Genomic DNA, 27,841 nt, shown 5'->3' on the forward strand with positions numbered 1-27,841 from the left:
ACTATCTTGATACTGTAATTAGCAAAAATGACTTATTAATACTAATAGCCTCTACTTAAGTTTTTTTTCCAGAACAGAGAGTAATAACTTTATTCCAAGCATTTCTCAGCTCTAAACTCCTCTTTAGGCATAGCTGATTCAAAAATGGATAGAGAAATTAAATCAATTCACATGTATTTTTACAAGGAATTTCATAGAAGTAAATTCTCATCTCTAAAAGTTATTCCATAGCTTAATTTATTAAACACATTATGAAAATCTACATTTGTATTTCAGCTTTTATGTTTACAGTCTAGGAGTTTTTCCACCATGATGCACAATAAGGGCTTCCCACAGCCTTCCTTCCTAAGGGGGTTGCAAATACTGAAATGGCAAATCTGGCTCATTTAGCTCTCTACTCATTGCTTTCCCTTTTGCTGCTTAGCATTAAGTGAGCTAGCAGTTTCCCGAAGTGAACTAAAACAGGACTTCCTAAGGAGTTAGTTAATCTACTTTTTGAACTGTCTAGGGAAGAGAGAGAGAGAACTCCTAGAGAGCTATATTTCTTCACCTAACAAAATATTTACATGAAATGGCAAACATTCCTCCTTTGAAAATTAATCTGCAAAAAAAATAAAATAAAATAGGTGCTGCCATCTAAAAAGTGCAGGATACCCTCACCATACTTTTGGTGAGAATGACATTTCTTGGTGACATTGATCACAAAATGGGTGTTTGAAGGAGCTAAATGTGCATGTGTTCTTCACAGCACAGCTGCCTTACTTTATAGCTGATTTCACTGTACAAGGAAAATATGCACTGGCCACTTTGCCTTAAAGCAACCATATAACTCCACAAAACTACCTGTAGACCATAGTTAACACACATGCATCAGAAGCCACTTTCTTTTAACAGTATATTATTGAAAAGGGTACTTGTCTAGATTGTTAGTTGTACCATTTAAGTAATGGCACCCCATTTGTAAGGATCAGAATTGCACTATTATTCTCATTAGTATCACACTGGCACATACATTGCTTATCTGTATTACCCTAAGATACAACTCTTCTCAGTATTTCATTACCTTTTATTTTACATCAACTAATTTATATATTTGTCCTTTACAAATAAAATGCTAAGAAAATCAAAACCACGCTTTACGTTATTTAAAGTCATAATTCCAGATTATTTTCTTTTTACACATTTAAGATGGAATGGTCCAGTGGCTTTGTCCACTGTCACAGATTTTAGTTCCGTTCAGTGATATGGCACATCCTCCAAAGTGAACTAATCACACACAAAAAAAGTCTCACACACATTAAAAATATACACACGATAAAGGTAATTTACACTGACAAATAAGGAATGTCATTTATTAAGGCTGTGCTTCATTCATAAAGAGGAAATTTAGGGTCAGTAGCCTTAATCAAGGCACAGAGCTGGAAGAGGTGAGCACAGCTGTCTCTAGGAGAGGACAGGATATGTACAATCACTGATGAGGTATGCATGCACGCAAACACAATTTAAAACTGCTCAGTTGGTCTTTGTAGGAAAATTGAACAGTTAAAATGAAATGCTGTGGCTTTTTTTTCTTTAAAGAAAAGTCCACAGTCTTACTTCATTATCACAAAAAAAACAAAAAACTGGCAAGGATCTCCAAATGTAAGCTTCACAATTTTGAGTAAATAAAACATGAAACAAAATGCTTCACAAATCCCAATCTTGTTTGGTTGTGCCTCCTGGACTAGAAAGCATTTTGTAGACAAAGGAGTGTTTCACACAAATTGAAATGTCATTCTGATGAAGAACAGGACATTTCCACAGACACTTTAAAAAAGTTTTTAAATGTTCAAATGGCCCTTGTAGCCAAAGCAATAAATGTTAGAGTATGGAGGGCTCCAGGGATTCTTTAGCAGCAAGTGCCCATTTTAAAGGGCTCGGGGTCTCTTCGGATTGATCTGCTTGCTGGCCAGTTCTTCTTCTTGTAGAGCTGCACGAAAAGATTTCACTTTATCTTGGAAAAAGAAGAGAACAAAGGAATAAATATTATTTCATTCCACGTATAGAGAACACATTGAACTATGTTCTACATAAGCAGCCGGGTATCAAGTAATAAGAGGTCTAATACAGAGTGGCTACATGTTGCCTGCATGCCCAGTGCAGCTTAAATGAGATTAAAATGCAAGTGGAATATATCTAACAAAATAAATGAAAATATAATGAAACATAGATAACATTGCATTTTAAAAATGAAGTCAATATGTGGCCTGCTGGGATCCTTATGTATAGATTACTGACCCCTGTTTCAATTTGAATTTGACACCATTGGTGTAATACTCCAAACCAAACCCTTATTTTTAACCAACAGGCTTCTCTTATGTAATCTTCCTCCCCACCCCATTTCCCACCCTCAAATTGAGGAGCTAAAGTGAACAAATGGCACTGACAAACCATAAAATAAATGTTATTTTGTGGTTTAATAATAGTTTAATAACCAAATATAAATATTCACTGTCCAAATAATCAGTGATTTGAGAATTAAAAATTTTTCTAATATTAAATGATTTCCAAAATTATAGTGAACAAGAGTTTACATTTTCTGCTACTTTACCTTTTAATAATTTTTCATTGTGTTTATTTTTAATCGTAAGATGTTATTTTCAAGGGAATGGGGTAGGGGAGAAATATATGCCAAAAGGAGCTGATAGTCCATACTTTTTGGGCCCTTCCCCACCTCACCCCCCCAAAGGGAAAAAAAACATATCTTTATAGGCTTTGAAGAGCAAATCACTAATAAGGAGCCATGGAGATTAATATGGTATGAAAACAGTTTAAGTTTTTACTCTAGTTCCTTTGATCCCCATTACAGCATAAAATAATTAACCAGTGAACATATAAGCAATTGTACCTTCTAAAGAATAAAAAGAAAATTCTACCTCGAAGTTCAGTAAGAATGTCTATCTTTTGTTCAAGAATCGCTTCAAGCTGAGTAGCATATGAATCTACATCATAGTCCACTTCTTCAGTCATTTCTAGGAGGGCTTTTTCATCTTCTAACCATCGAATAGATTCCTATTAAGGATGAGAAATTAAATACCTCAAGCTTTCCTTACTGGAGACAGATTTTAACACATGTCCACAACCAGAATCAAACTTTTTAGCATCTGTTCAGGGGATGTGGATGGAAGAAAGATTTGCTATGTGGCCCCTAAATGTTGAACTGAATTTCTCTTTACTCATGAATTTCCCAAGCTCCCCCTTAGGATCTAACATTAGAATGCCTGGGTCCCAGGTCAGAGGAAGATCAGCTCCGTTCTTGCAAAAACCATAGGATGCACTGTAAGTTTTCTCTTCAGATGTATCACGGTTAAAGATAAAGCTACTCATAAATCTATTTCATTTCTAAGACCCTCAAGAGCTGGGAAGAGTGGGTTTAAAATCATTCAATTTCCTTGCCTGGTCCGGGGAGCTCTAACAATTTTGAAGCTTCCAAGTCATCTCACCCTATTTACTTGACAAACTTCAGTCACACTGTGGGTGACTGGAGGGAGGAGGAAGGTCAAGGTCAGTTCCCAAACAGCTACAGCCTCAGTGAAAGGAGCATTTCAAAGTCACCACAGATGCTAGGACCAACAAATGTCTATCAATTTTAGTAAAAAAATCAAATTAATCTGTTCAATAAGTATGACTTCCCTAGAGGCTAACACAATTTCTGTTAGGCTCAGAAATGTTTATTGTGGCTACAATGAGAGCTTGCCTACTGATCCAATTATCTGCCTGAGAGCAATTTTATATACCTAAAACATGTAGGTACCTGTAAGGTGAATTTTAGTGTGTGCAAGAAGGATTTTGTTATTCCTTTTTAGATAATGGTTCCAGGATCCCAGGTAATATTTCTCACGGTCACAGTTTGTAAACATCTCCACTGCACTTGCACAGTGAGATACAGGGGTGACAACGTACATGTGTACTATGCTAGGTCATGACGATATTGCTAAAGTTAACCGGTGAGCTTAATGTTGGCGATTTGCCTTCTGGGCTGCCCTATTATAAAGCAAGTGGGCACTGGTCAGTGAGTAGGGAACCCATTTTGGGATTTGGCTAATGCATAGAGGAATACATGTACCTGCCTTGGTCAGCCCCCATCAAGGCTTGAGGGGAATCTTTGTGTTCACTTCAAGCAGCCCCCATTGAGGCTTAGGGGATTCTTTAGGAGACGTACTCCTATTCTTACCCACCCCTGCAATAAGAGTGATTAGGGAATGCTGTAGGAGTTGGTGCTCCCATTATCAGCAAACTGCCTCTTGAGAAGGACTAGAATAAACTAAACTTATTTTATCCCTATGAAACTGTCTTACTGTCTGACTGGATCAAAAGTGAACCAGTGTAGAACACCTGTTAATGTTAGGAGCCCTCCTGTGTTCTCCTGCCCAACAACAAACCTGTGCCTCCACCTGTGAAACTGTAGCCTGTAAGTTTCATTTAAACTGCACACAGTTATGCCTTTCATTTACAACTTGTAATTATAAAAACACCTGGACTACAAATAAATTTAAGGTGGGCACCTTCCACAATACATCTATCCAAATTCCCAGGGAAAACTCACTAATAATCATCTACCATAGAGTCTCCTTCATACTCTAGTTATGCTTTACATTACCTGCCAGTAAATATTGTAGCTTATTTGTTGCAGCAAATAAAATAATAAGAGAATGATAGAATTTCTTTTCCTTTATGGGGAAGGGAATAAACATTTATTAAGAGCCTACTATGTAACTGGAACTGTGCTAAGTGCTTTAGAAATACATTTTAAATATTGTAATAGCTTTTTATGCCTTAAAGAAACCCTCTACTTAACAAAATAACATTATTATAACGAAAGGACACATGACAATAAAAAGCACTAAACAATCAAAAGGATCTGAGTTGGCCTTGGCTTTACAATTAACTGTGACTCTGGTCAAGTCATTTAATTGCTCTGCTTAACAGAGGAAGACAGAAGCAAAATAAAAGCACAGGAGTTAGTTCCATTTTCTCCTGACATTCGTTAATGGAGCCTCAGTTAACTTTGGACTCAAGCATTTATGACACTTAATAAGACGTCCCATGCATACAAGCATTCTTCTTTCGGGGCATGCCCCCTGTTTCCATGTTTTCTACATGTTCTTTTAAAATTTTGATCTAATTAAAAGGCTCTTAGGGAAACTGATCTAAGCATGATGATGAATCCCTATACTCAGAGGAGGGAGAAGATCTAAAGAGATAGCAATATCCATTAGGGTAGCCCTCTTATTCCAACAAAATTCTGAAAACCAATGCTTGAAGCTTTATCTGCTTAGGATTGTTGCATTTGTTAAGGAAAAAACAAAAACGAGGGCAGCTAGGTGCCGCAGTGCTTAGAGCTCCGGCCTAGAAGTCAGGAGGTTGTGAGCTCAAATCCAGCCTCAGACACTTGACACTAACTAGCTGTGTGACCCTGGGCAAGTCACTTAACCCCGACTGTCTCACCAAAAAAAAAAAAAAGAAAAAGAAAAAGAAAAGAAAAGGAGTTAAAAAAAAAACAAAAACTAAAACCCCAAACCCCCCTCTAGCTCCCTTTGTCTACCTACATTACTCTAAAATTCCTAACAGCTGCCTAACATCTGTGAGCTATCTGGAACTAGTCATCTGTCTTGTCTGGACCAAGCTGGTTTCCTGGGACATCTATTTCACTTTCCTACACCAAGCCAAAATGGGTACCAGGGAATGGCCATTAGGTAGAGAATACCCATACTGTACCCATAATTAGCCCCAAAGTGAGAACAAATTTGTATGAGCCTTTGTTTATGTTCCTTGAAATCCCTCAAACTAACAGTGATTTTTGCAGCTTCCTCCCCCTATATTCCCCATTCCTTCTCACTTGAATCATTTGAGATTTCTGTCTTCAGAATTTCAGTTTTGAGAGACTGCCATTCCTCTTGAGCCATTTTCTCTTTTGGAGTCAGTCTTTGGAGGATCATACCCATTTTACATTCTAAAGTTTCTGAAATCTGCTTTCCTAAACTCTAGGACAGTGTTTTCTAAACCATGTCACAAAACTCTGCTGTTTCATGCAATGTGAAAGAATTGTGAGAACACAGCTGCTAGCAAAGTTCCTCCCTCAAACAATGAAATTACCTATCAAAAATAAATTCAATAAACTTATCAGTATTAAAAAATATTCCAATATCTTTTCTTAATCCCTGAGGTAATCTGTATTTCCAGAGGTAGCTAGGTGGCCGTGGTGGATAGAGTGTCAAGCCCAGAGTCAGAAAGACTCATGTTCCTGCAAATCTGATCTCAGACACTTAGTAGCTATGTGACCCTGGTCAAGTAACTTAATCCTGTTGGCCTCAGTTTTCTCATCTGTAAAATGAGCTGGAGAAGGAAATGGCAAATGGCTCCAGTATTTTTGCTAAGAAAACTCCAAATGGGGTCACAAAGCGGTAGATATGACTGAAACATTGAACAACAACAATCTATATCCAGATTCTCTGGAAGAAGTAGAGTTATGGGTTCCATCAACATAATTCAAGGTCCAAAACTGTTCTGTGGCCACATTAGTTGTTCTAACATTATGTATGCATACATATATATGACTATCATCAGGGTTCCCATCTCTAACTATCTTGTGAATTCCAAGATGGCAGTCATTTTTTTCCAAGTTTGCTTTTCACCTAACAGCACTTACCAAAAATCTTCCCTGTTGGTCAGAACTGGGTCCAGGGTACCCACTCAGTGATAGTTAAGTGCCAATCTCAAAGGGACTTTGCAGCTCAAAGTCTATAAGTCAACATCTACCCTCCTAATTCATTCCCCTCCCTTCTTAGCCAACCAACAGTCTTGACAAACAGTTGCTACATCAGCTCTTAAAGGCTGCTCTGACAGTCTTTTAAGTAGCTCCAGTTATTAATGTCAATCCAATCTGACACTAAGTGTGTGAGAGGCAGGTGGGGAAGGAGAATACCTCTTTAAAACTTGCCAAGGAATAGGAGAAATACACAGCAATTAAGGAGGTGACACATAAGTAGTTTTTACTCTGTGAAATAAAGAAAGGTAACTGCTAGACATTATCTAGTCTGGTATAATAACTGACAAAAAAAAAGGCAAACAAAAAAAATCTGAGTAATTCTTCTTTGTCATTTATTATCAGGCTACCCTCCTAAGCAGCACTCTTATCCCTTCCTTTTCCTTTTTACCCTGGACATGATTCTATTATATATCACATATACATTTTAGGGGCCTAAGGATACGTGGAAAAACTTTTTATAAGTTTTAAATCAGGCTGTTGTATTATTGTCAGAGGACCAAAAAACGTATCTTCAAAAGTCTAAAAGTCACATAAGAAGACAATGTTTTGTTTCACCTGGAAGACTGCCCGGTGATCTTCTACAACTTGCTCTTCCATTTCTACCATCTGAGAGACAGCTTCATGAAAAGTGAATAACTGTGGAGAGACCTCCTCTTCCTAGAAATAAAAATAAACATCTCATGAGATAATATTGGTGCTCTGTGGTTTTTTTCCTCCCAAAGGTAGTTCTCTAATAGATAAGATTAATATTAACATACTATTTTAATCGACACTTACAGTGTTAATATAGAAACTTTCATAGTAAAATCGAATTCACTTCTGGCAGACCAAAAGATAAAACTCATTTATGCTATCAAATTTATAGACATGGAAGCAAATAACTATACACACTTAAAAGGTTTCACTGCAAGGTCCCTCTAAACAACACCCCTTCAAATCCCACCCCTCAAAAAACCTACAACTTTACAGAAACAACCAATTGTATAAAGGAACATAAGGGAAATACCCACACTTGCTAAATTCCCTGCTTAAAACGAAATGGGTTGTCACCACCTTCTGACATCCATTATCATATTCTGATACTTTGTTTCAAAGTTTAATGGACCCCCATCTTTAAAAGATACTTCAGATCATCTTTGTACAGTACAAAAAGCCCTCTCAGATTTATCACTAACGCTCTGCAGCATCTCCTTCCGTTCCTCTAGTTCACGCCCTGAATTACTGAAATAAGATATTTATTTCTGTAATGTCCTAAAGTTTTCAAAGAACAGAGTATAAGATAACATTTGGACCTTATGAAAAATCTGTGATTGTTATTCTCATTTTACAGATGAGGAAAGCGAGGCTTAGGTTATCTGAACTGCCTATAGTTACACTGCTAATTATGGAAGATGGAAATTGAACCCAGACCTTCCTGACTCCCAAGTATAACAACTCACTACACCAAACCAGCTCCTCAAATACCTTTTTAATTTCTCAACCCTCACTCAAACACAAATTATACCACAATTACAGTAACCTTCCTTAAAGATGTCAAGTGAGATAAAGTATTGTGGTAAATAATAACAGAGGAAACAGTCTGAGCTATACAACTTTATTAGCAAGGTCATAATAAATGACCTTGAATAAAGAGTGAGACTAATTTTTATGTATTAAAAACAACTAATCAAATAAGACCAATTAATTAAAAGAAACAATTAACCAGAATACAAAATTAGGTAATCTGATTGTTAACTGAAGGAAAGATCAGGGACTTCCCAAATTGGGAGAGGGAGAGTTAACACCTGGTACAATTAGCTGAAATCAGAAAAAAGGTGCATATCCCCAACCTCTCCCTCCCCACTGCCAAGTGTCTGTATTTAATCAAAGGAACATAGAAACAATAAGTTACTGATCAGTATGGGACCAGTTTTCAGATAAGACAGATGAGGGTGCTTGAGATGTATAATTGTGAGAAACTTCTTGCGTCAATCTTTGGATATGACTGGGTTTCTGGTCAACATAACATAGGTCCTCAATTAAGGGTCTCTAAGCAGCAGATAGAGGTGGTCCAGACACACATAGTTGAAAAAAGTTTTCTTATAAGACAGAAACCAACTAGATCCCATAACTGAATAGAAAAGGAACTGTGCTAGATCCAGAATTGAGTCACAAGATGGAGTCAGTGTGGGTCACTCAATTCCCATAGTATATAAAGTAACTTTAAGGCACTATATAGGTGTATAGAATGTGTGAGTGGGTGCGCGCACTCCTTCGTGCACATGCACATCTCAAAATCAGCCAACACTACAAATCCGGGGTTGATTTATTGAGTTGTTGGATTGTCTATACCAGGGCTAGGCATAACTACAGTCCTGAGGCCAAATAAAGACAGGCAAACAATAATTTTTACATTTTAAAGACTTTTTGTATTTAAAAATATAAAAACTATTCTTAGCTCACCAGACAAATTTGGCTGCATGGTGGTGGTTTGCCAATCCCTAGCCAAGACTTAAGTGATGGAGAAAATGCTAAAAACTAGATCAAACTCAGAATAAAAAAAATTTGATATGTTAAAAAAGAAACTTTAAGCTTGAACATGTCATTCTTCACTCTTGTTAAGCTAGTCTCCTCACTATCACCTTCACATATGCTATGTTCATTAATGAACAATTTTGTGCTTTTGCTAGTACTTTGTCATTGCTTAGAATGCCTTCCTCCTCCATTCTGCCTAGCCAAACCTCTCTCACCCTTCAAGGCCTAGCTCAAACCTATCTCACCATGAAGCCTTTCCAGACTGCATTAGTCTACACTATTATCTATGCCCTAGATTTTTGCATTTAACTTTTTGCAATCATTTCAAATATATTAAATTGTACTCTCAAAAGGAGGCATAATTTTTGTCTTCCACAACATTTAGCATAGTGATGGACATCAGACAGGCACTTAACCTGATGGAATGGTAATTTTACTCTTCCTTCACTTAGTCTACAGGAACTGGGCAGTATGGCCCAGTTGTCCAATTCAAAGAAGTACTAAAAGATGTGTAAAATCTAGAGCCAATACTCTCTTCTCCTGGAAAGGTGGAAAAAAATTCTGCATTTGTAACCTCTCTTTACAAGTCACAGGAACTAGGCAAGATCCCCAGTTGATATAAATATTCTTTTACTGAGTGAAACTTTTCTGATCATTTCCTACCTGAGGTCCTGGTTTCATGATCTCCAGAAACTCTTTGCTCTTCAAGTTGACATCAATTCTGAAACTCATACCTCCTCAGCAACCCTGCTGCTGGGGTCCATCCCTCCCTCTGGTTGGAGAGGGCATACAGCTATTTCAACTCATTACTTCCCAATTTGTACCATTTGAAATTATAATTATGTAAAATATGGTCACTGGTTCGAGCCTACTAGAAATGTAAGGTGCAAGTGGAAATCCACTTTAGGGGTTCCATTATTTGCATTAACTGGGATCTACCTGAACTCATTAGAATGCTTTTCAATTGTTTAAAAGGAAAAGATGAAATGATAAAGTATAACAGTGGCATATGTCAAACCTGTAAGATTAGTTAAAAACAATATTAAAAAGTAGTCTTCACTCTACTAGGTCATAACACTGTTAAATTAAGATAGTTCTATTAAGTTACTTACATTTTGTTCACAAAGGAGTTTTAGGTCATCTCTTTGAGGTGAACTGCCTACACCCCACTGTGTCTCTAAATCATCAATTTGATTTGGAGGATGATGCATAATTGGACGGACATCACCAGCAGCAGCTGGATCTACAGTCAATTCTTTTACCCTAAAAATATACAGAGGATACTGTAAATAAGTAAAGGTTCATTCAGTAACATAATACCAAAGTTTTATGATTTGAAGGCACTTTAATGCACTTAGTAAGAATGATGATGGCAACTTCATAAGTTATTTTTCTGAAGTGTGGAAGAACACTAATAAAATGGATATTTACCTTTCTGATTTAATTTAGACTACTTCACAATCACTTTAACGTTCCTATGTCATATAATCATAAAAAACAAACATTTACTATAGATAAATAAGGTATGGGGAAGGGGGAAGTAGGAAATATTTCAATGACCACTGAATTCCAATAACAGGAAAAAAGGCAATATGGTATACTGGAAAGAACACTGAAGTTAAGAGTTATGAAACCTGAATTTTAGTTCTAGTGCTACAACTTCTAATGTGATTTTAAGCAGATCATTTAATCGAAGACTCAGTTTTCTCATTTGTAAAATGGGGGTAATAGCTGTCTTGTCCTACCGAACAGGGCCATTATGAGGCTTACTAGAAATAATTTATGAGTACTATGTAAATAAGATTTTATTGGTGTTATTATTGCTATTATACAATTAGGCAACATTTTAAACACTTGACTGATCAATATTATTTTTACAAAATGCTTTGGCATGGAAAACATGGCATAATTTAAGGTTTTTTGGTAGCCATATACTTATTATTTAATGATTTTAAGTTAAGATTATTTAATATTTTTTGCCATAAAGGAGAAAATACATGTAAACAATTATTCATTTTTCTTTTATTTCCAAAAAAACACTTTTAAACAGTTATTTTAAAAAATGAACAAATTTATCAACCATGTAGACATTTACAAATTTAGGGTGGTATGCTTTTTAAGCTAGGGGTATTACACTGTTTGAAGGAAAAAAAATTCACAAAAAGGCCATGTCATAACATTTTTAAACAAATGGCATAAAATGATTTAGCAAGCTACTGCCATTTTAATTAAGCTTACTAAAAGAACACCTTATTTGCTATAAAATTATATAAGCCAGAACTATTCTACTTAATATATACAAAGGTGACATCATCACTTACAAAACCACATAAATATGAAGGGAATTAAGCAAGCTTGAATTCTATGGGAATAATTTAGACACAAATGAACTAAAAAAGATAGCAGATCATGCAGGACCACCACCACCGCCTGCCAAATGAAATAAGAATGACAAAATACATAATGGCTTAAGGCAAGGAAGTAAAATGTTTTGTTTTGAAATTTATCACAAAAGAAAAATTTAAAACAATAAAGATCTTATGCATAGAATGATGTAGACCTGGTGATTGAAGGAGAAAAGTCGTCATACTCATAGGAAGGAGAGAGATCAGAGCGACTGCCACTACCCTGTGAGAAGGGAATGTCTGATGGACTAATTCCAAACTCCTTTACTCTGCAGCACCAGAACAGCAGCAAATTAAAAGAAAATGCTCTTTTAAATACAGTTGTGTAAATGTAAATTCCATATTCTCATTTATCACTTACTGAAATTGTTTAAAAAGTAAAATCAAACATTTTTTGTTTGTTACCCAACATATTAAACAGTAAGATGGCGTTCCTCTTCTGTTGTGCTCAGGCACCAATCCCTTCCTACCTAATCACAGCTCTTGCTCCCTATATTTCTTGTATTTCATATTCTTCTATGGCAAACTTTTCTCCTCCTCATGCCCCTTCCTAGAAGCATACCTCAACCTGAAGAACATATTCCTTTATATTACTCCCTTTCCCAGCTACATTCTTATTTTTTTTTCCTTCCCTTCCATTACTAATTCATACAACATGTTTTTAAAACCATCACCATTTTCTCAATTTCAGCACTGCAATCCTCACAGCTGTATTCTAAAATGGCTTTTGCTAAAGTCGGCAATGATCTCTTTCTAGCTTTACATTCACATTTCTTTGATCCAATGACCAAGTCTTATTTTTCTAAACACTCCTTGCCCTGGCTTCAGACTGTACCAATATCTCTGACTAAATTCTATTTTGCTTTATCATGGTTATCATTAATTTTCAGAGAATTTGTACCCAGTCAATGTTACAAATACCTGTTTTTTTTTGGCCCTTCAACCTTTATAATATTTACTTTCTTGAGAAACTCACTTACTGCACTTACAGTACTATCTGAAATTTACTACGAAATCTATTCCTCTAACTCTTCGGTCTTTCCATTACAAAATAAAAAAAAATGCCAAAATATTAGCACATCTAAAAATACAGACTAAGGTTACTTAATTATGCTACAAGTAAAAAGACTAATAATTTCAAGATTTTATCATATTTCAGACAAAAATAGAAATATAATTAGATCCTGAGTAAATTCAACGAGTTAAGTCTGTTATTTAGATCATTATTAAAACATATAAAATGCTGACCAATTATTTTCCATGTCTTGGGAGAACTAAAGAAAAAAACGAGCTTTAATGAAACCAAAGCTTTTTAAAATTGTAAGAGTATTGAAATACTAGTAGAATGGGTTACCAAAGACAATTGTGAGCTGTCTTCAGAAAGCAGGAACGTAGGGAATGGATAAACATGCCTCACAATTAGGCATTCATTGTCTTATACATGGCAATATTCAAAAGTGTATTTGTTTCCCTACCCCTGCAAATATAGGAGCCCTGTGTGGATATCACAAATTCTCTTCTTGATGATAAAATCCCAAATACCTTGAAAATCAATTTTAAAGTATTAAGGTTTTTAGCTCTATTTAGGATTCAAAAGATATGAGGGTTAAAGTTAGAAATGGATCTACAGTTTTTACATTATAAATACAATGTACTGATAATGGTAAGTTTATATATTTTAATAAGACATTGACAGCTAATAAACCAGTATTTAGTAAGCAAATATGTTCCAGACACTAGGGATACAAATATGAAACACAATTCTGCCCTGATGGAGTTTATATTCCACTAAATAAGAAAGGAAATTAAAGCTACTTCCACTTCAACCTCCAATAGAATTTTTTTAAAACAATTCTGAATTTCAAGTCAGTTTAAGTGTATTTGTGTAAGTCAGGAAATATGAATAAAAAGAAAGCCAATAGATTACAAAGACTAAATGATTCTATAGAAACCAAAGTAAACAAATGGGCTCCAATCCAAATTCTATTGAACACATCCATACATCCAAATCAGCAGCTTCCAAATTTAAGTACTGACTGATAGAGTAGAAATCTTTTTGCTGATGCATTTAGTGACTATACTGCCCGATCCAGAATCGTTATATGTAAAGAAGTCTGCAGGGTCAGTGCTGCTGGGCTGGCTTTAACGGTATTTGTGCCTTTTCTTTGTATCCCCAGTGCCATTTACACAGTAAATGTTTGTTAACTAATTGTTTAAATAAGCAGAAACAAAAGACTCATAAAAAAAACAGTGCAATAAAATCTCTACAGCTATCACTTGATCCCCCCACAATTGATTTTGACATCAGAAGAACATTTAAAATTATATAATAAATGTTTAGAAATTTTTAAGAAACCATGCATTAATGAGGGTTTGTGAAACATCTACTTGCAAAGAATGAAGAAGTTCTAAATATAATTAGGTAGGGTAGAATTTTCATAATTGAGCTTTAAATGTAGTCAAATTTCTCCTATCCCCCCTCAGATTCCCAAATGGAAAACTACTTGCCATACCTATTTGCGTATCTTAATGTATTAAGAGTATTTTCACAAGATGCCATCCCTGGAGAGATGGTAGCAATCTAGGGGAAAACAGAATGCAAAAGTCAAGGAAGTCTGTGGTAAATGATCAAGACAATAGAAACTGAATAGTAGGTCTCACACACTGATACAGGTGAAGATTTTGCCAATGATACATGAAGAAATGAATTAAACTCATAAAGTGCCTCTGATCTGTAGCTGTTTCCTTGAGAAGGTCGCCTATAATGAGTGTCTCCACTCACTTTCCTCTCACCCTGTCTCCTCCAGAAGACTACCCTCTCATCCCTCCACTCTCTCACAAATCTTCACCTTCTTCTTGTCTGCTGATTGCATCCCTATTGCCTACAAACACATCCAAGTCTCTCGCATCCCCTAAAAGCCTTTGCTTAATGGGCCTATCCCCACTAGCTATTGTACTATGTCTCTCATTTCTGTGCCAAACTCCCCAAGATGGCTGTCTATTCCTGGCACTACCACTTCCTTTCTTCTTACTCTTCTTTGCAGTCTGCTTTCTAATATCATCGTTTTATTTAAACTACTCCCTCCAAAGTTAGTAATGACCTCTTAACTAAGAAATTCAAAGGCCTTTTCTCTCTCTCTTTTTTTTTTTAATTGAACAGGAGCATTTATTGACAGGAAACTCACTACCTCCCTAGACAGTATTTCAATTTCAGATCAGATCTTTAAGAAATCTTTCTTTTAGATTCTAGTTCTTAGTCACTGCCTTTTTTTTAATTAATAAATTTATTTATTTTTAGTTTTCAACGTTTACTTCCACAAGATTTTGAGTTCCAAATTTTCACCCCATCTCGCCCCTCCCCCCACCCCAAGATGGCATGCATTCTGAATACCCCTTCCCCTAGTCTGCCTTTCCTCAAAGGCCTTTTCTCAATCTGCATCTTTCTTCACTTCTCTGCAGCCCGTGTCACTGTCAATCACTCTCTTTTTAATAGTTTCTTTTCCAGGTTTTTCTGACACTGCTCTCTCCTGGTTCTGTTTAACTGCTCCTTCTCAATTTCATTTGCTGATCGTCATGCACACATCATGCATGTGAGGGTCCTCAAGGCTCTATAGACCTTGGACCCTCTTTTTTTTCTCCTTCATTATTACTTCACTTGGTAATCTCATCACCCCCTTGCATTCAATTATTGTCTCTACGCAGATGACTCAGATTTATCTACTTGTCCAACAACTTGACTCCTGACCTCCAGCCTCCCATCTTGAACTGGATGCTTCACAGATACCTTAAAACCAACACATACAAAACTGAACTCATCATCTTTCTTCCCAAAATTACCTCTCTTAACTTCCTACCTATTATTACTGTAGTGGATGCTACTATATTTTCGTCCCCCAGGCTCACAACCTAGGTGTCAGACTGGACTCCTCACTCTTACCACCTCCCTCCAAATCCAATCAGTCATCAAGGCTTGTTATTTCCACCTTTTTCATGTCCCTCCAATATGCTCCCTTCTCTCCTGACACTCTGACCTGGGGCAGGCCCTTTGATGTCTAGACTAATCACTGAAATGCTAATCTGTACCATGGAATTCTTTGGAATGACATTTAGATGTAATAGCTATAAGGTGTGTGTGTGTGTGTGTGTGTGTGTGTGTGTGTGTGTGTGAGATCTATGATTACATTGCTGTAGAGAGTTTGCAGTAAGGAAAGTCCTCCTAACAATGAAGATTGATGTTCTGCAACTTTTAGTTTTTAGAGAGTTTAGAGAGACACTGAGAGGTCTAGTAACTTGCTCAGTTTACAGTATGTCAGAGGTGGGACTTGAACCCAGGACTTCTAAGGCTGGGGGGAGAATGGGGAGAAAAGCGAATAAGCATTTACATAGCACTTAATATGTGCCAGATACTATGCTAAGCACTTTACAAATATTATCCCTTTGGATACTCAAAACAACACTTAAAATTGGGTTCTGTTAACACCCTCATTTTACAGTTGAGTAAACTGAGGCAAATAGAAGTTAAATGACTTACCAAGGGAAACACAGCTATAAAATATATAAGGCCGATTTGAACTCAGGTCTTCCTGACTTCAGGCCCAGTGTTCTATGCTGCCTCAGGGTAGCTGGCCTTTACTCACTATAACAAATTGTACATCTGTTTCTGACTCTATGTTACAAGTTCTTAACTTGGAAGTCTGTGAATTTAAAAAAAATACTTTAACAACTATATTTCAATATAACTGACTTCCTTTGTAATCTTATGTATTTTATTTTATGCAATTATCATTTAAAAGCATTACTTTAAGAAGGGATCTATAAGGCTTCCACCATTTCACCAAAGGGGTCAAGGACATAAAAAAGGTTAAGAACCTTTGCTGTCTTTATTTCCAAGACAACTATGATGCCAACAAAAATATTAAGATGAATGCTACCTAAATGTGTGTTTGTGTGCGCATTTGTATCTATCACTATGCTACTTTTGCTCATGTCTACATGTCCCCATGTGTCCACTATGTGTCCGTGAGGGTCCTTGATGTGCTGGGGGCCCTTCTTTAAGTGTCTTCTTACAAAAGTATGTATACCTACATACATAGATATACAACTATATACAAACATATACACACCTATACATATCTACATATCTATTTTGTTTTTGGTTTGAGCCACTGATGTGGATTGTCAACTCACCTATAACAGTTTTAGACAGCTGCTTAGAAAACTGAAAATTAAAGGATTTTCTAGTAGTCAGATAGTCTATGTTGGAGGTAGGACTGGGACCCTAGGAATTCTTGACTTCAAAGTCTGACCTCTATCTGCTTTGGAGCACTGCTTCTTAGGCATATATGTGTATGCATATTGATATAAACATATGTATAAACATGTCTCATTAGTGGCAATGTGCCAAAGTATGTAAAGTGCTAGGCTTGGAGTCAGGAGAAATGGGTTCAAACCCTGCCTGACACTTATGAACTTACTGGTCACATGACATGCTACCACTTTCCCCCCACAACTATTCCTTTAACATATACATGCCTGAAGCAATTTCCTATCACTTATTTACCAAATTATAAATGGAGGAGGGAGAAGGACTCATGCTACCCAAATCACAGATCTGGCATGTATTACGGCATATTTTACTTAAAATTTGCTCATTTCAAACAAAATGATAATACTTTTTTATTCCCAGGATATAATTTTAGCACATTAAAATTTAAAAGCTTTTTTTTAAATGTGAACTTATCAATAAATATAAACATCTCAATAAACAAAGAAAGACTGTAAAAGAAACTGAACTTTTGCTATATGGTTTTTAAAAAGAAGCATAAACATTAAATTTAACAAATAGTTATTAAATTTCTCTACTTACATAACCATCTTCTCTTATTTTCTTCTGTGTCCTTTCAAGTGCCTTGATTTCAGTTGTACATTTTTATAAGTAACACTAACCTATACAACTCCCTCCAAAATAGCTTTCCTTTGCAAGAAAATCTAAGTATTTCATTTTTATAAATGGGTAATCTTTCAAACACAACTTTATTATCTGTGAAGTTGCAATTTTGATAGTTTTGAGTTCTGTATTATTTACTTCATCATTCTTGATGTGTAAAGATTGATATTTCATATTACAAGGTGAAAGCAAACTAGAAGACAAGTTGGCAAAAACTGGACTCAGAACTACCTGAGAAGATATCAAGTGCCCCAGACTCCAATGATTTCAATACTGTAGAAAGTAGAAAGGTTATCTAAGTGGCAGGGAGAACAAAAATTTTGGCTACACATCACTCTACCCACTCTTCTCTAAAAGATACAAAGAGAAGCAATTGAGGCTTAAAAAAAATTATCTTAGACCGAGCTTGCAGTTAATAGGCAATGTATTTTTCTAAGAGGTGCGGCTCTTACTAGGAAGATGGAAGGCTTAGTTATTTTTGGCTGGATTTTAGCTTTAATTTCATTGATATAATACACATAGATATTTGTTGTACAAATTGCAGTCTTGGACAGCTGCCCACTCTAAGGGTTTGATGTAAATGAAAACCAGTGTGCAATGGATTTGAAGTTCTAAAAACGACCTGGGTTCTAATCCCAGCTGTTCCACTTGGTATGACAGGCAAATCATTTCACTCCTCCAGGCCACAGTTTACAAATAAGGGGTTGGATTTTAAGATTTTTTCCCTCTCTAAATTGGGTATTCCTATGACTAAGGAAATGACATTTTTTGGTACATATAAGTGTTCCATGTAACATATGATGAACAAAATGTATTCAAACTTATTTTGTTCTGAGATTATTCAGCCATTTCACCCCCTTCTCTGACTCCCCTGCCCCAAACAAAAACTTACCATGCATGTGCGGGAGTTTTCTCCTATGAATGAATCTCTTAGCACCTGAGTGAGTTTACTTGCTCTGAAGGGAGTATGAGGTTTATTTCTACCTAAGGCTCTGATGCACTCCTGAAAATTAAGAAATCAAGGTTTAAATTTCAGTTTTCTATGAGATTTCCCTCCTCATAATCAAACTGACATTTAAAAACTGCTCTTGACATAGTACCTAATATTTAGTACTGTAAATTTTACTAATATCTAGAAATATTCTGAAAATTCTCACAGGTGCTTCAATTCTAAGGAAATCAAAGAAAGTATAGTAAGGGAAAATGTTTCAAGATGTCTTATTGAAATGATACTTTTAAAACTAGTGTTTAAAATCTCATAAGTAGTAATAAAATCAACCTGCATATTATAAAAGTGAAGCAGAAGAGTTAAACTTCAAGTCTTTTAGAACCCGCAACAAATACTGTAGGTCGTTGAGACCAGATATATTTCATAAATCCAGTTAATTTGGATACGTTGAAAAAAATCTTTAAAGTAAGTTATGCAGACAAGGGTCACATTGCCAAGATATATAAAGAACTGAATCAAACCTACAGGAATAAGAGCCATTCTCCAAATGATAAATGGAATTATACAAGCTGGCAGTTTTTTAAGGAAGAAATCTGAGCAATTAATAGCTATATGAAAAAATGCTCCAAATGACTAATAATTAGAAACGAGTGAAAATTAAAGAATTCTGGAGTTCCACATTACACCCATCAGCTTGGCAAAGCTGACAAAAAAATTTCCAGCCACTCTGGAAAGTAATTTGGAAGTATGGAAAAAAAGTTGATAAACTGGGTACATTCACAGACCCAGTGACACCACTATTAGGTCTATGAGTCAAAGAGATCAAAAAGAAAAAAAAAAAAGGACCTGTATCTGCAAAAATATTTATAGCCGCTTTTCGTGGTAATAAATGGAAACTAATGGGGTGCCTACCAAGCATGGAATGGCTGAACAAATTATGGTATATGAATATAATAAAACAATAGTTTATTATAAGATTTATGAAAGGGATAGCTTCAGTGAAAACTGAATGAGTTTGTATGAAGTGATACAGAGTGAAGTGAGCAGAACTAGGAGAACAATTTATAAAATTACTACAACAACAACATAAAAACAATTGTGAAAGCCTTAACAACTCTGATCAAAGAAATGATCATGAAGCATGCTACTCACTTCCCAACAGAGGTTATAAGACTCATGATGAAGAATGAGACAAGTTTTTGGACACAGCCAATGTGGAAATTTGTTTTGCTGTATTATGCATAGAGGAGATTGTTCTTTCCTCCCCGCGCCCCCTCCCAATGATAGAGAGATACGGGGAGAGAAAAAAAATCAAGAATAAAAATCAAATATATGTTATGACTAAGAAAGATAATTTAGCTAAAAAAAAAAAATCTGTCCTGTCACAAACTATTTTCTATTGTCTAATCACTTAGTGGAGAAATTACTTGTAGTAGATTTAGGAGACAGAATTACTTTTTTTTTCGCTTATTATAAAATACACCAGAATTTTTGTCTCATACACAGTAAACATTTAATATTTAGTTGAATGAAAAAAATGCAAACTAATACTTGCTAATCATGTTTTGACTGAATATTTTTTTAAATAGGCTTACTGGGGTGGGTGGGGGGAGAGAATTCCAGTTTCTGGAGTACGTAAACCGAGAACAGATGACTATCAGTCATTGTGGAATGACTTTCTCTATTGAGTATGAGGTTGATCAGACGACCTTTTAGGGTTTCTTTAAATGCTAAAGGTCTATGACTAGAGGGCTAAAATTGAAAGAATTATCACATAAACATTAAAACTTAGGCTTTAACAAGAGAACAAATCTTAGGTCTCTTTTATGTAATGAGTCTTAAGTATGAAGTCTTTTTCTTCAATTTAAAATGAAAGTCCACAAAAGCCTATTACAATACTTCATACCTGAGTTGCCAAACCTATCCCAGTGGAGTTTCTCCAGATGGCTCTTTTTGCAGATGACATCATTCTGACTGTATCGAGCTCTAGAACACTACAAGACCTCATCAATGAGACCTAAGGTCATTGAAGAGATCTTTTTATTTATCTACACAGTTAAAAAAGAACCAAATGGAAAGTATTTGGGACACTAAGTAGCATTTTCAATAATCCCAAACTGCACCTTGCCACATAAGTCCTTATTTTTTAACTTAAAAAATTTTTTAATAGTCAATAATATAAACAATATAAAATACGTAAAATTATTTTAAAATGTTTTTAACTCCCCAGTGACGGTATATAACTATGAATCACAGAAGATGGTTCTCAGAAGAATCAAAATTGAATATGACTTGAAGGTCAATCAATGCAAAGATGCACGACTGGCATAAGCAGGTTACAGTTTACTAAATAGAATAAGCTGCATTACGAATAATAATTTGCGTAGAAGACTAAAAAAAAATCAAGGACACATAAGCTATGAACATATGGAATTACATGGAGGTATTACAAGGGACAATCCAATATGCAACAGATTTGCTGTATTTGTAGCCATAAAATATTAAAAGAACCAGAAGGCACTCTTAGATGTGCTTGGTAGTTTTGAAATTTTAGCAGAAGACATGGATAAGAATCACATAAGACGAGGTATAGACAGGTTATGTGTAGTATGCACCAGTAGAAGAATATCCACAATTAATCAGAAATAGATTCATCAAAACAAATCTTTAAGATGACATTTAGCTTTAATAAGTACCTTCAATTATTCTATGTCCTACTTTAAGAAATTATTATGAATGACTTCCTATAAAGGCTGCTTCTGTTTTATCTACCAATGTCATTAACTTTCAGCCTTGGAAGTACAGAACAAAAATGGCTAATAGAAATGTGAAACCCAAGATAAGCAGCAACCAGGTCAGAATATACTCAGAGTATTCCTAGTTAGTTACCCCAGTGAGTTGAAGATATTAGACTTGGACAAATGATATCCCAGGTTACTGACAGAACTTGCAGACAACTGCTACTGATGATTGTTAAGAAATCCTGGCAACAGGAGAACTTTTATAGAATTGGAGATAGACATATCTCAATTTAAAAAACAAAAAAGAGGAAGGTAGATTCCCCAAACTATAAATCAGAGAGTTTGACTTTTTAACTGTATAAAAATCCCAGAATACCTTTCTAGTGCTTGAAAAGGAAGTGTTGAACGTTAAGAGAGTCAACATGGATTCATCAAGAACAAATCACCCAGACTAACTTCGTTTCCTTTTTTGGAGGGAAAAGGGGAATCTGACAGATTTTTAAAAGGGTATACTGCTACATACATAGTGTATGTGAATTTCAGAAAGACATTTAGCACTATCTCTATGGTATTATGGAAAGTTACAAGCTGAATAATAATATAGTCAGATGGATTAAGAAGTACATCAGACCAAAAGAGGATTAATGGAATGATGTTAACCTGGGAAATCATTAATATACTGCCAAAGGGCCCTGTCTTAACACTGTCCTATTCAACATTTTCACAAGTGACTGAGATGCAAACACATTTGAATGGTTTACCATATTTGGGGATGAAACAAAATTTGGACTGACAGCACAATCTGAAAGGAACCTCAAAACATCCACTCTCAGAGTCATCCACCTAAAACTGGCAATGCTTGTAACGGGAATACTAGGTAGACTAAAAATGCAAATATAAATTGCCTATTTTTTCAAGCTTTGTCTTATATTGAGGGGAGGGGGAGGGAACCCCCTGTGTTCTGAAATAAAGGAACAAAAATAAAAGACTTTCACTTTGTTGGTTGTACTTACCTTGAGTGCTAAAAGGCTTTTATTAATTTCAGCACCTTCAAGCCGAGTTTGTCTATCTGCACTAGAAGTATCTGCTCCTCTTTCATTTCCAGCCAAATCAATGAGAGAAAATTTGCCATGTAATTTTCCTTTCCTTCTGAGGATAATTTGAAAGACTGCATGGCTCCGAGATGAATGTGCATTTGCAGATGTCTGACCAGACGTTCTAAAATTAGATGAGGTAGGAAACTGTCAGCCTCATATTACATGATATTTTAATGACAATATTTTAATTATGAAAACTCAATGGAAATAAAAATCTAAACTACTTACATTATTTAAGTAAGAAAGAAACATCTAAAGCAGTAATCAAACTTGTCTACCCTTTTGGAAACAAGCATCCAACTAAACTGGGATTAGTATGATGGTATTTTATATCTAAGAATAAAAATGTTAAAGAAAACAGCACTGAATTCTGAAAAACTAAACATTACAAATTAATAACAATGATCAAATAAAATACATACTCAAGCTCATAAAATTAATCCTTCCAGTGGCATATTAAGATCATAAAAATCAGTGAATGTAAATGAATATATCCATAAATCTGTGATCTCATTAATGCGTGATTCCTCCAAAGATGCAAATTGCAACTCATCCATGCCTGTCCATATGTGCAGTGGCTTTCCCCAGAAGAAAATGCTTCCCTAGCCACCCTCTCCAGTACTAAATGCTCCTCCTCTAAAACAATGGGCCAAGTGAAGGAGTAGGCATACTCCTTGGCCTTTACTTCCATTTGCAGATTATCCCTTTGCTATCATAACTCTGTAATCTCTCTTCCTTCGAGGTTCATTTCACCAATCTTTATCACTCAGTTCTACTCCTTATCCCAGGCATATACTGACCTCCAAGACATTCTCACTTCTTTCTACAAAGAGTTCAGCACCTTGCTCGTAGTCTTTATCTCTACCCAAACCCTCCTCCTCTTACGGACTTTAACATACAAATCTTAACTCCCTTTGAATAACCTGGCTTCCTTCCAATTAATTCATCAACCTCCTCATCTACTCCCATTTTCATTCCACCTCACCTACTCACTGGGATTGTCATACCCTTCTGTGGGACCATAACTACACCACCTCCAAAATCCAGAAAACGCTAAAATTCCTCTCTCTAAACGCAACCTTCGACCTTGTTTCTCCCTCTTCTCTCTTCCTTAAACCTATTCTTCATTCTCACTATGATCTCCAGTATCTCTACCCCACCCTGTTTTCCCAGTTCATTACCCTACTCTGGAACCTCCCCTACTCAAAAAATCTCCAGAGCTTCCCATTTACCTCTAGGATAAAATACAAAATCCTCAACATTACATGTAAAGCCCCCACTACCTGGCTCTCACCTATCTTTCCAGTTGAATTCCATAGTACTTCTTTTCCTATATTCATCTTCATTCCAAATGACACTACTAAATGATCGCCATAAATGGCATTAAATCCCCTGCCTTGATGCCTTTGAACTAGTGGTCCACCATTTCCTAAAATGCAATCTCCTCCTCACCTCTGCCTCAGAGAATTTCTGGTTTTTTTCATTGCACAACTCAAGTGCCATTTTCTACTCATACTTGTGGTCTTTCCCTTTTCTTTAAAATAAACTCATTCTTTATTTATTTTTATCATTCTTTTAAAATTCTAAGGTCCAGGGGCAGCTAGGTGGCGCAGTGGACAGAGCACCGGCCCTGAAGTCAGGAGGACCTGAGTTCAAATCTGGCCTCAGACCAAATACTTGACACTTACTAGCTGTGTGACCCTGGGCAAGTCACTTAACCCCAACTGACTAAAAACAAAAAAACAAAAATAAATAAAAATAAAAAAATAATAATAATAACAAAATTCTAAGGTCCAAATTCTCTCCTTCCCTCCAACCCCTGCCCCACCCCTGAGAAGGCAAGGAAAATGATATTGATTATACATGTGAAATCATGCAAAACATTTCTGTATTAGCTATATCACAAAAAAGGGTAATAAAAATTAGAGAAAATTAAATTTCAAATTGCACTCAGAGTTCATCAGTTCTCTCTCTAGACTTCGATAGCATTTTTTCATCATGATTCTTTTTGAATTATTTTGGATCACTGTATTGAGCAGTGTACTCAAGTCTTTCACAGTCAATCATTACAACATTGCTATTACTGTGTACAATGATCTCCCAGTTCTTCTCAATTCATTTTGCATCAGTTCACATAGGTCTTGCCATGTTTTTTTTTTTTCTGAAACCATCCTCCTCTTTCTCATTTCTTATAATATTCTATCACAACTATATGCTATGACTTGTTCAGCCCTTCCCAAATTTCCAGTTCTTTGCCACCACAAAAAGAACTGCTATATTTTTGTACATATAGAACCTTTGCCTTTTTTCTTTGATCTCTTTGGGGTACAGACTGAGTTTTATGTATCGCTGGGTCAAAGGATATGCAGTTTTATCTCTCTTTGCCAATAGTTCCAAATTGTTCTCCAGAATAACTAAGTCAGTTCACAACTGAACCTACAGCTTATTGTACCTATTTTCCCTCATCCCCTTTAGCATCTGCCTTTTCCGACAGGTGTGAGGAGGTACCTTAGAGTTGCTTTAATATTTACTTCCCTGCTCTATAGCTAGGTGGTAAAGTGGATAAGAGCACTGGGTCTGGAGTCAGGAAGACCTGAGTTCACATCTGGCCTCAGACACTAAGTGTGTGATCCTGGCCAAGTCACTTAACCTTCTTTGCCTTAGCTTCCTCATCTGTAAAATGAACTGGAGAAGGAAATATATCTTTGCCAAGAAAACCCCAAACAAGGTCATGAAGTGTTGGACTCAACTGAAACGACTGAACAATAATAAAACAGCTTTGATTTCTTCTTCTGAAAACTGCCTGTTCAACGCTGGGGAGAATTCAGTTAAGTTGCTGCTTGTCTTCAGCTATCTTGGCTTTGCCCTGAGTTCTTTTCCTGATTGCCATTTATTAACACTCTCTCTTTCTACGAATTACAACAAAATTACTTTGTCTTTATTTACTCTGACCCCCTTCCCCCTCCCTGACTATAAACTCTTTGAAGGCAGGGGCTGTTTCATTTTTGTCCTTCTATCCTAGCACCTAGCATAATGCCTTACACAGAGTAGGTGTTTACTGTTTGTTGAATAGAAGATAACATTAAATATCAATGGAGGAAATGAGTTAGTAGGCTTGATGTTCTCAATATGTGAAACCAGAAGACAAAAGAAGTTTCAGCTAAATGGAAGGATGGGTCACTGGTTATTGTTGGAAAACTAAATTTCAAAAGTTGGTGCTTATTTTTTTGTTTTTCCAAAGGCAGAAAGAAACATTATTTTATGAGGGGATTTGGTTGTTTCATATAGAATTGCTCATGATAATCACATGAAAAAATATCACCATAAAGATAATTACAGCCTTTATGCCGACATTAGCTGCAGAGGATGGGAAGATCTTGGAAGGCCTTCAAGGTCTGATTCTCAAGATTTCTGAAATGAGGAAGAAAGGGAAGAAAGTAGGTGCAGGATTCTCTTGCTTTGCCCGTACTTGGATCTGCGTCACTGTTCTGGGTGGCGGTCCTAGGGCGAGGAGAAGCGATGGTGGGGTGGAGCTAAGAGTGCTTGTGATCACTCAAAGAGCAGAGCACAGGACAGGAAAGGAGTAAACACCTTGCCCTTGGTCATAGCACCTTGGAAGAACTGAAAATTTACAGGTCCCCTAGAAGTATCTCCGAAAACAGCTGCACAAAACCCCTGAAGCTTGGGACAGTACATTCTCCACACTGGAAACAGACCCTTACCTTAACAAAGAGTTTATAACTCAAGTAATTGGCTGCGATCATGAGCAAGCAGCACAAAAAGAGTCAGTCAGACTATATTATCTTACTTTGGTGACAAAGAAGATCAAAACATACAACCAGAAGAAGGCAACAAAGTCAAAGCTCCTACATCCAAAGCCTCCAAGAAAAATATGAATTGGTCCCAGGCCATGGAAGAGCTCAAAAAGGATTTTGAGGAGCAAGTAAGAGAAGTAGAAGAAAAACTGAGAGGGATGCTAAAGGAGACTCAAAAAAATACTGAAGAAAATAACACCTTAAAAAATAGCCTAACCCAAATGGCAAAACAGGTCCAAAAAACCAATGAGAAGAATGCCCTAAAAAGCAAAATTGTCCAAATGGAAAAGGAAGTCCAAAAGTTTACTGATGAAAATACTTCCTTAAAAATTGGAATGGAGCAATTGGAAGCTAGCAACTATATGAGAAATCAAGGCACTGTAAAACTAATCCAAAAGAATGAAAAAATAGAAGAGAATGTGAAATATCTCATTTGAAAAACAACGGACCTGGAAAATAGATCCAGGAGAGAGAACTTAAAAATTATTGGACTAACTGAAAAGCCATGATCAAAAAAAGAGCCTAGACATCATCTTTCAAGAAATTATCAAGGAAAAACGCCCTGATATTTTAGAACCAGAGGGTAAAATAGAAATTGAAAGAATCCACCGATTCTTTCTGCCTGAAAGAGATCCCCAAAGGAAAACCTCTAGGAATATTGTAGCCAAATTTCAGAATTCCCAGGTCAAGGAGAAAATACTGCAGGCAGCCAGAAAGAAGCAATTCAAATATTGTGGAAACACAAGATTTAGCAGCTTCTAAATTAAGGGACCAGAGGGCATGGAGTATGATATTCTGGAGGGCAAAGGAGATAGGATTACAACCAAGAATCACCCACCCAGCAAAACAGTATAATCCTTCAGGGTAAAAAATGGTCATTCAATGAAATAGGGGACTTTCAAGCATTCCTGAGGAAAAGACCAGAGCTGAATATAAAATATGACTTTCAAATATAAGACTCAAGTGAAACAGAGAAGAGGTAAACAGGAAAGAGAAATCATAAGAGACTTATTAAGGTTGAACTGTTTACATTCCTGTATGGAAAGATGATATTTGTAACTCATAAGTCCTTTGTCAGTATTAGGATAGTGGGAGGGAAAAAAATTATATGTATGTATAAATAGAGGGCCCAGGGTGAGTTGAAGATGAAAGGGTGATATCTGGAAAATAAAATTAAGGGGTGAGAGAAGATTATACTGGGAGAAGGAGAAAGAGAGAAATAGAATGGGGTAAATCATCTCACATGAAACAGACAAGAAAAGGTTTTTACAGTGGAGGGGAAATGGGGGAAGGTGAGAGGGAATGAGTGAATCTTATTCTCATAGGATTTGGCTTAAGGAGGGAATAACATACACAAGGGGGTATGGAAATCTATCTTACCCTACAGGAAAATAAGGGGGGAAGGGGACAAGAGAGCAGGGGGTGGATAGAGGGGAGGGCAGATTCGGGGAGGGGATAATCAGAAGCAAACACTTCTGAGGAGGGACAGGGTCAAAAGAGAGAATAGAATAAATGGGGGGTAGGATAGGATGAAGGAAAATATACTTAGTTTTTCACAACATGAC

General features: G+C 36.2%; 1 protein-coding gene across 4 annotated transcripts in view; it reads right to left on the reverse strand.

Annotated features, from left to right (window-relative positions):
• Positions 1-1,321: 1,321 nt before the first annotated feature.
• The window catches only part of KIF2A (kinesin family member 2A), a 102,097-nt gene continuing 75,577 nt past the window's right edge, over positions 1,322-27,841 (reverse strand). For 3 of the 4 annotated variants that reach the window (XM_027863458.1, XM_027863457.1, XM_027863459.1), the window contains 7 exons: positions 22,378-22,582; positions 18,567-18,677; positions 14,241-14,308; positions 10,435-10,585; positions 7,364-7,465; positions 2,916-3,051; positions 1,322-1,993 (listed from right to left, as the gene is read on the reverse strand). In XM_027863458.1, the coding sequence (XP_027719259.1) occupies positions 1,908-1,993; positions 2,916-3,051; positions 7,364-7,465; positions 10,435-10,585; positions 14,241-14,308; positions 18,567-18,677; positions 22,378-22,582 (859 nt within the window). In that variant the 3' untranslated portion in view covers positions 1,322-1,907. Of the gene's footprint in view, positions 1,994-2,915; positions 3,052-7,363; positions 7,466-10,434; positions 10,586-11,882; positions 11,997-14,240; positions 14,309-18,566; positions 18,678-22,377; positions 22,583-27,841 lie in introns of all 4 variants that reach the window. The other variant, XM_027863460.1, reaches the window with a different exon arrangement.

This window comes from Vombatus ursinus, unplaced genomic scaffold (genome assembly GCF_900497805.2).
Source record: "Vombatus ursinus unplaced genomic scaffold, bare-nosed wombat genome assembly UNPS02014772.1, whole genome shotgun sequence".
NCBI classification, from domain to species: domain Eukaryota; kingdom Metazoa; phylum Chordata; class Mammalia; order Diprotodontia; family Vombatidae; genus Vombatus; species Vombatus ursinus.